We start from the raw sequence: 8,822 nt of genomic DNA, 5'->3' as shown, positions 1-8,822 counted from the left end.
GGCACCAGAATTTAGTATGGTATTATCCATACAGTTTCAAAATAAGGTGAATAAAATCCAAATATGCAACAAGGATTTCCAGAGGTACAATCGTTTCATGCAACTCCATTTAATTGAACAATGCAATCATTACATCAGTTTAAATGCAGAGTAATCTTTAGCTGCACAAAGACAGAATTTAATTAAATTAAAACTGATGGATACATTAGTATAATTTTACCTAAAATCTCTGAGAAGTTAAGGAGATAGACAAAGAACATTGTTGCCCTTCCTTCCTCTTAGAAGCCACTAAGTTATCATGAAGAAAGACTTGTTACAGATTTTGCTTGTCACTTTTATATGGGGTCAGTTTTAATTTATAGACTAGTTTTATAAAATCCTTGTATATCTAAGGCTGGGTCTGTCAGGGGCAGGGCTGAGGGGGTCGACAGAAATCATAGTGGGTATAGTCATAAAAATCAAGATTTATTTGAAGCAATATCATGGGATTTGGTGAAGGAAAACTTAAATCAAGATGTTAGCTGACAATTAAGGGAGCTGGCCACTAGTAGACCATTGATAATGAAACAGGGGAAATCTTATGTAGTACTATAGTTAAATATTTTAAGCAATACTGCTATATTGTATAAAGTTTAGGGTTATTCAGAGGATTATTAAGAAGAATATTATAACAAAAGGATAAAATGTTTTATGAATACTTTTGAGTATATACCAAACTTTTACCACAATAGAGGGAGGTACAGAAAATTATCCAGAAATAGTTTAATATTAATATATATATATATATATATAAATCATCATTTAATGTTCTTTCCATGATGCCATGGGCTGGACGGTTTGACAGGAATGGGAAAATCAGAAAACTGCATCAAGCACCACTATCCACTCTGGCTTGGTTTCTAGGCTGGATTTCCTTCTTCCTAATGTCATCCACTTTACAGAGTAGTACTGGATGATTTTTATGTGGCACCAGCACTAGCAAGGTTGCCAAGTAACTTGCAAAGCAAGATAAAAGCAACAGGAAGATGGAGTTAGAAAAAAAATAATGGTGGGCAGGGAAAACCTTGATTAAATGCAGGATGGCAATATTTGAGAGGTGGAAGGGCATTGGTTCTATGCCAGGCGTTGAATGGCTAGAGTGTGATGAAAGGAACATAGGTTGCTTCTAATAAGAAATAGAAGGTTGAGTAGTTTGAAGAAAGTGGTGGGAGGATGCTCAGCATCTATCTATATATGTGACCTAGTGGTTTAGGTGTTGTACTCATCACAAGATCGTGGTTTCAATTCCAAGACCGGGTGGTGCATTGTGTTCTTGAGCAAAGCATTTCATCTCATGTTGCACAGCAATCACTTCGACATCTGATATGTAGCACACTTGTGCACCTGTACAGGTAATGTTGATTTGGTGGAAGGATTGAGCTAATGTATAGCACACACATTTGATCCTTATAGACAAATCATTGGCACAAGTTGTTCAGCAAAAAAACTGCAGAATCATCTAATATATACATATAAATATCTATATACATCTATCTATCTATCTATCTATCTATCTATCTATATATATATATATATATATAATATCACTATCTATCTATATGTATATCATCATCATCATCATCGTTTAATCTCCGTTTTCCATGCTGGTATAGGTTGGACAGTTTGACTGAGGACTGGCAAGCTAGGAGGTTGCACCAGGCTCCAATCTGATCTGGCAGAGTTTCTACAGCTGGATGCCCTTCCTAACAAATAACCACTCTGAGAGTGTTGTGGGTGCTTTTTATGTGCCACTGGAATGGGAGCCAGTCAGGTGGCACTGGCATCGACCACATTCGGATGGTGCTTTTTACGTATCACTGGCATGGGGAGCCAGTCAAGGGCACTGGCATTGATCCATATATATGTATCTATTTTAATAATACAAAATTATTAGAAGTAAATTAATTTCACTACATTTGGTTAGAATTTGGGGGAAAAGAAAATCAGCAAAATTGACATTTATGAAAATATTTTATGAAATTCAATATAGCTCATGGACAAATTCAGATCTGGTTTATTTAAGTTAATATATAAATTTATGAATTTTTTTTAACACAATATATTTGATTAATGTTGGTATCAAACCATTTTTCAGTTATGCTGGATTTCATATAAAAGACTTTCATTCCAGCCATTCACATTTGTTTGAAGATGGCACCATACAAATATATATTGTTCCATGAAATATTTTAATCAAGTATTTCTTTTTGTCTATCTCTATTAATTTCTATATATTTCTTTTTCCGGATTTTTGTTACAGATAATGTAATTACTGTTCTTTTATTTTGTACTGATGAGAGAGGATTACATCAAAATTTTTCTTCATGCCAATATTAAGAAGGAAAAAAAACGGTAGCAGCTGATATGAAATAAAATTAAATGTGCACAGATGTGGCAAATGTCTTCCACTATAGCCCTAGGTTGATCAAAACCTTGTCAGAAACTTGCGTGTGTATGTATATGCGTGTAAATGTAAATTATCTACACGTGTATTTGTATACACACACATGAGCATGTGTATGCTTATGTCACCTCATCTAAATATCACTTAAAGTTGAAAGTCATTCATTTCCAGTATTCTGTGAAAACATGTCTGACCATAAGGAAATATTACCTTGCTCATAAACAGGTGAGGTTTGGTGACAGGAAAGGCATCTGGGTGTAGAAAATCTCACTCAACAAATTCCTTCTGACTCTTGCAAGTGTGGGAAAATGTATGTTAAGTGATGATTATATAAAATGATGAATTCTATTTAATCATGAGAGAGAAGTAATTTCCTTGTAAACAACTAAATTCCAACTGAACACCTATCAATGTATAATAGTGTCTGTGAGTGAATTCTAATTGTTAGACCTTGGAATCTTTTACACAGGTGTGGTTGTGTGGTAAGAAGCTTGCTTCCCAACCATGTGGTTCTTAGGTTCAGTCCCACTGTGTGACATCTTGGATAAGTGTCTTCTATTAGCCTTGAGTCAACCAAAGCCTTGTGAGTGGTTTTGGTAGATGGAAACTGAAAGAAGCCCATCATGTGTGTGTGTATATTGTGCCTGTGTTTTTGTCCCCCAATCACTGCCTGACAACTAGTACTGGTGTGTTTACATTCTTGTAACTTAGCAGTTTGGCAGAAAAGACTGATAGAATAAGTACCAGGCTAATAAAAAAAAGTTCTGAGGTCAATTTAATCGACTAAAATTCAAGGCAGTGCTCCAGCATGGCAGCAACCTAATGACTGAAAGAATTAAAAGATAAACTATAACACAGCATATATAAAGGACAAAGGTACAGACCTCTTCTTTGGTTATAATTTATTCCGTATTTTCTTTTAACGAAATATAAACAGTTATAAAAGTCATTTTCATTTCATACACAAAACAAACATCGTGGAAAATTTTCTTTTGTTTTTTTTTTAATCACTCTTTCATATATTCAAAATCAGTACCAAAAATGTCATCTTTCCTTCTCATAAGACAAGCAGGTATTTCCAAATCAGGAATCTTGTTCAGTTCATGATAATGTAGAATTTTATATATTCCATTTACTGTATCTGATGCATGCACTTTTCTTGAGTCAATTCTGGAAACATATATTAACATTACTGATGATGAAGTTGATAATAACATTAAAACTAACAAAAAATAGAATTAAAAAAAAAAAACAGAAACAACAATCAACAGAAGTTTTTGTTGAGTCCAGACAATTCATGTTATTGCAACTGTGTCCTGGGAAAAGAGAATTGAAGAAGCACAAGAAGGGGAAAGGGGGAAAATACCTGCATGAATCATGAAAGGACGAGGTACATACTAGTGAAGGTGGACAGTCAAAGGTTTGCAAGTCGTCCCCTTACTAAGGCCTATGGAACTCTGTGTGAGGAAGGAGGGCCATCAAGAGCAGCTTGGACACTACAGAGAAAGCATCTAGAAGGTTCTGGCTGAAATGAGGCGGCCAGTGTGGCCTGAATGTTATATGGACATAGGCTAAGTGTTGATCAAAATGATTTGTGTCACCTGGGCAGAATTGTGTATGTTGCAAGACTTGAAATACCTACTGGATCAACCTTGATAATATATCTGAGTATGGTTGTGCGTAGAACTCCCCATCATAATTGTGATAAGGGGTTTCCTTGTGCAAGACAAGGGGAAATAGTCAGTGAAACAGACATGACAATAAAAAAATTATAGAAAAATATAGATGGATTTAGTAATATCTAAGGGGAAAAAAGATTATGTATTTGGATCTATAATGTGTCATACAATTAAGCCATGGCTGACTGTATTCATCAACTGAATGAGAAGATATGTCTGATAACAGGTCATTCCCCATACAGTAGACCTTATGAGGAAAGGCATTCCAGCCCGATCATCTCATATTCTTATATATCCAGGGTTACATTCTCCAAAGTGTCCTTTCATTTTTTAAGATAGTGAGTATGGCCAAGGTACTTTTGACTTATTTCTAGCAGGCCATTCTCTCATTAGCTTGAACAGCAAAATACTTTAAATGGTACATGGTACTTCCAATAAGTCATGTTGTCACTGGTATAGGACGACTATCTTAAAGTTTATGAAAAGTTTTGTATAGAATGTATAAAAATAATGTGGACTTTATCTTACAGAAGTCACAGTACTTTGTTTCTTTCCTAAATTCTGGTACTTTGTCCAGAATTATACATGTAATGTTGGCAGAAAGTGCTATGGTGTTCCCTATTCTGGAAACTCATGTTAATTTGGGGTTTGATTGTAATATTTTTGTATTATGATTTTCACATGTTCTGCATAAAAAGAGAGATGTAACTCATCTTTACATTTTTCATGACGTACAACTAATGGAATTTATTGCCATTCAGCAAATGAGGGAGTGGAGATTTTTTTGTAGCTCTGGTTTTTACATCAATGTTTAAATGGCGAGTTATACAATATACCATGCACGTCCCTTTTCTTACTGTTGTGTATTATTCTGTGAGCTAGTAAGAGCGTTAGTGTATCAAACAAAGTGCTTAGTGGCATTTCCTCTGGCTCTTTACGTTCCAAGGTCAAATTCTATCAAGGTCAAATTTGCCCTTCATCTTTTTGGTATTGATAAAATAAGTAGCAATTGAGAACCCGAGGTTGATGTAATCAACTAGCTCCCCACCCTCACCCCACAAAATTTTAGGGCTTGTTTCTGATAACCCTAACCCTAACCCTTAATTGAGCAGACTTATAATCATTCCAGCCATGACCACTTCAGCTCTTTGTATCCCTATGACTACATTGTTCAATATGTCCTTTTATTTTAAAGTCATTAGGGGTTGTTTTGAAGAAGACACTGCAGCTGCTATTTCTAGCAGATAAGGCTACCTCATTAGTTCACCTTTTTAGTATTTTAAAGGTGGTTTGTAATTAATTGTTCAACAAGACATGATTTTTTAAAAATTCCTGACTGTGGTTGCATGTAGGTACTTTGGTAGAATTCTCTTTATCAGAAGACATCATGCTTGATGATACTTTTATCAACATAAGGTGGTGAGCTGGCAGAATCGTTAGCACGCCCGGCAAAATGCTTAGCAGTATTTCGTTTGTTTTTACGTTCTGAGTTCAAATTCTGCCGAGGTCGACTTTGCTTTTCATCCTTTCAGGGTTGATAAATTAAGTACCAGTTGCATACTGGGGTCAATCTAATCAACTGGCCCCCTCCCCTCCAAATTTCAGGCCTTATGCCTAGAGTAGAAAAGGATATTTTTATCAACATGTTTGATGATGCTGGGTATACAGTTTATTGCCTGTTTTAAGGTTTCCATTAACTGACATGTTCAGATTCTATTTGTTGAACCTTAATTTCATTATCACCTGTATACTTATTTAACTATTCAAAAATCATGTCAGTTTCCCTCGTATGGTCCACTCTAATGATATCACGAGCACTGTCTGTGTGTGCTTCCCAGTTGGTTCATAAGCATCAAAGTTGACCATAGTAAAACCAAAATCACCAGATGACATTTAACCCTTTAGAATTCAGATTAATTCATCAAATGTAATGCTTATTTGTCAGTGTTTTTAAAAATTAATCATGTAGTATGTTGCATCATCAGGATTTTGAAGATGGGATTTGTTTATTGTAGGGTAGATGTAAGAGGCTGAACCTGGCCAATTTCAATGAAAAAGGAGTAGAATATTTGCTCCAGATATGACCAATTTAAATGCTAAAGGGCTAAACTATTAACTTTTTGTCATTCTTATTTCTCAGTCTATTTACAGAATAAACACATTCATACATAGAAACACACATCACTGTAAGCATACATAAACATGGATAAAAATAGCAAGTAAAGTATTCTTGCCTCATTGCTTTTAATCCCTGGATTAATTCAGCCTTTAGTTCATCATGTAAAGAAACATCTGCTTCTTTGGATGAAGTTGAAGAAAGAATTTGATAATTAGTTTCAACATTCTGAAATGCAAAAGAAAGAAATACAAATAAAATAAAGATTTTTTAATGGCCGAAACAAGTTCAGTTCATGCTACTGAGAATATTTTAATACTTTATTGTGATATGTAGTTGGCAGGGCCATTAGGGAAAAGAAACAGGCATGGAAGGACTGGAAGTGTGGTGGTAGCAGGGAACTGCATCAGATCACCAGAAGGGAAGCTAGGAGACAGGTTTACTTAAACAGAGGGGAAGCAGATGAGAAAAAATTAGCCAATGTTCTGCATTGTGAGGACCAGAGACTTGAAATGTTTTGTATTGCAAGACAGTGTGTGAGAGAGAATTGTGATTTCATAGGAGAGAAATGTGTCTGCATGGATGATGGCTCACTTGCATTTAATGAGGCTGCAAGGAGAGAGACTTGGAGACGCCATTATGAAAGGTTGCTAAATGAAGAGAATGAATGGGAGAAAGATAGTCTGCTGAATGTCAACCCAACAGAGGGACCAGCTATTTGAGTTGACAGTACCTTGGTAGATAAAGCAATTAAGGGTATGAAGACAGGGAAAGCCGCCAGCGCATCAGGAGATGCTTAAGATATCTGGCGGTGTCGGCTATAGTCTAGTCACCCGTATAGTCAATCAGGTGATGCATGAAGGAGTCATACCCAATGACTGGTGTAGCAGCACCGTAGTCAACTGTTACAAGGCTAAAGGTGATGCCTTAGATACAAATAATTACAGAGGTATCAAGTTGTTGGATCAGGTAATGAAAGTCACAGAGAGGGTCATAGCCCAACTAATTAGGGAGAGAGTTAGTTTAGACAAGATGCAGTTTGGGTTTGTGCCAGGGAGAAGCACCACTAATGCTATATTTCTGGTAAGACAGCTTCAGGAGAAATACCTAGTCTAAGATAAACCTCTGTACTTGGCTTTTGTTGACATGGAAAAGCCAATCCCTTATCTGGTAGCCAATGTGGAAACTAGGGATAGATGACTGGTTGATGAGAGCTGCATAAGCTGTCAGTAAGGTGAGGGTTGGCAACGAGTATGGTGAAGAATTCTGGGTAGAAGTAGTGGTTCACAAAAGCTTAGTCCTCAGCCCCCTCTTATTCATCATAGTTCTCCAGGCAATAACAGAGAAATTCAAGACAGGATGCACCTGGGAGCTCCTCTATGCTGATGACCTTGCACTAATAGCTGAGTCACTACCAGAATTAGAGAAGAAGTTTGAGGTGTGGAAGCAAGGCCTAGAATCAAAGGGCCTTAGAATTAACCTAGCAAAAGCCAAAGTCTTAGTAAGTAGGAAGGCAGACAAATCACAAATCCCTTCAGGTAGATGGCCTACTTGATCTGTAGAAAAGGTGCAGGTAGGAACTCCATAAGATGAACTCAGTGTAAGCTATGGACACATAAGAGGTGCAGCAATATCAAAGGAAGTTTAACTGGGAAGATAGATTTTGTGTGTGGCAATAAACACAGGGCAATAAACACCAAAGATGTACAGAAAATAGATTCCATTATATGCCAGTGGGGAAAACTAGAAGTAGTTGATAATGTCCTTTACCTAGGTAACCAAGTCAGTAGCAGGGGTGGACGCTCTGAGAGCATAGCTGCTAGAGTAAGAATAACCTGGGCAAAATTCAGAGAGTTCCTACTTCTGCTGGTGACAAAGGGCCTCTTGCTCAGAGTGAAAGGTAGACTGTATGATGTCTGTGTGTGAACTGCTATGGTACACAGCAGTGAAACATGGGCTGTGACTACTGAGGACATGCATAGTCTTGAAAGAAATGAAGCCAGTATGTTCCACAGGATGTGTAATGACAGAGATAAGCACCCTGAGAGAAAAGTTGGACATAAGATGCATCAGATGTGCAAGAGAGATGACTGTGCTGGTATGGTCATGTGTTGCATATGGATGAGGAGAGCTGTGTGAAGAAGTATCACACCCTAACAGTGGAAGGAACCTGTGGAAGAGGTAGACCCAGGAAGACCTGGGATGAGGTGGTGAAGCACGACCTTCAAATGTTGGGCCTCACAGAGGCAATGACAAGTGACCAAGACCTTTGAAGATATGCTGTGCTTGAGAAGATCCAGCAAGCCAAGTGAGATCATAGCTGTGGTCAATGCCAGTGTCACATAACTGGCCCATTTAAAAGTACCCTTCAATCATCAAGCAATATGCTGTGCTTGAAAAGCCCTGTTGAGTCAAGTGAAATCATAGTTGTGGCCAGTGCTGCCTGACTGGCACCCGTGCCAGGGGCACATAAAAGGCACCATTCTAGCATGGTCAATGCCAGTGCTGCCTGACTGGCTCCTGTGCTGGTGGCACATAAAGAGCACCATTCTAGCATGGTCAATGCCAGTGCTGCCTGACTGGC

General features: G+C 37.4%; 1 protein-coding gene across 1 annotated transcript in view; it reads right to left on the bottom strand.

Annotated features, from left to right (window-relative positions):
• Positions 1 to 3,305: 3,305 nt before the first annotated feature.
• The window catches only part of LOC106876902 (WD repeat-containing protein 49), a 66,856-nt gene continuing 61,339 nt past the window's right edge, over positions 3,306 to 8,822 (bottom strand). Inside the window, exons 24-25 of the mRNA XM_014925654.2 lie at positions 6,357 to 6,466; positions 3,306 to 3,613 (exon numbers count right to left, since the gene is read on the bottom strand). Coding sequence (XP_014781140.1) covers positions 3,451 to 3,613; positions 6,357 to 6,466 — 273 coding nt within the window. The 3' untranslated portion in view covers positions 3,306 to 3,450. The remainder of the gene's footprint in view (positions 3,614 to 6,356; positions 6,467 to 8,822) is intronic.

This window comes from Octopus bimaculoides, chromosome 16 (assembly GCF_001194135.2).
Source record: "Octopus bimaculoides isolate UCB-OBI-ISO-001 chromosome 16, ASM119413v2, whole genome shotgun sequence".
Classification (NCBI taxonomy): Eukaryota; Metazoa; Mollusca; class Cephalopoda; order Octopoda; family Octopodidae; genus Octopus; species Octopus bimaculoides.
This window is presented reverse-complemented; position numbering and strand designations above follow the sequence as displayed.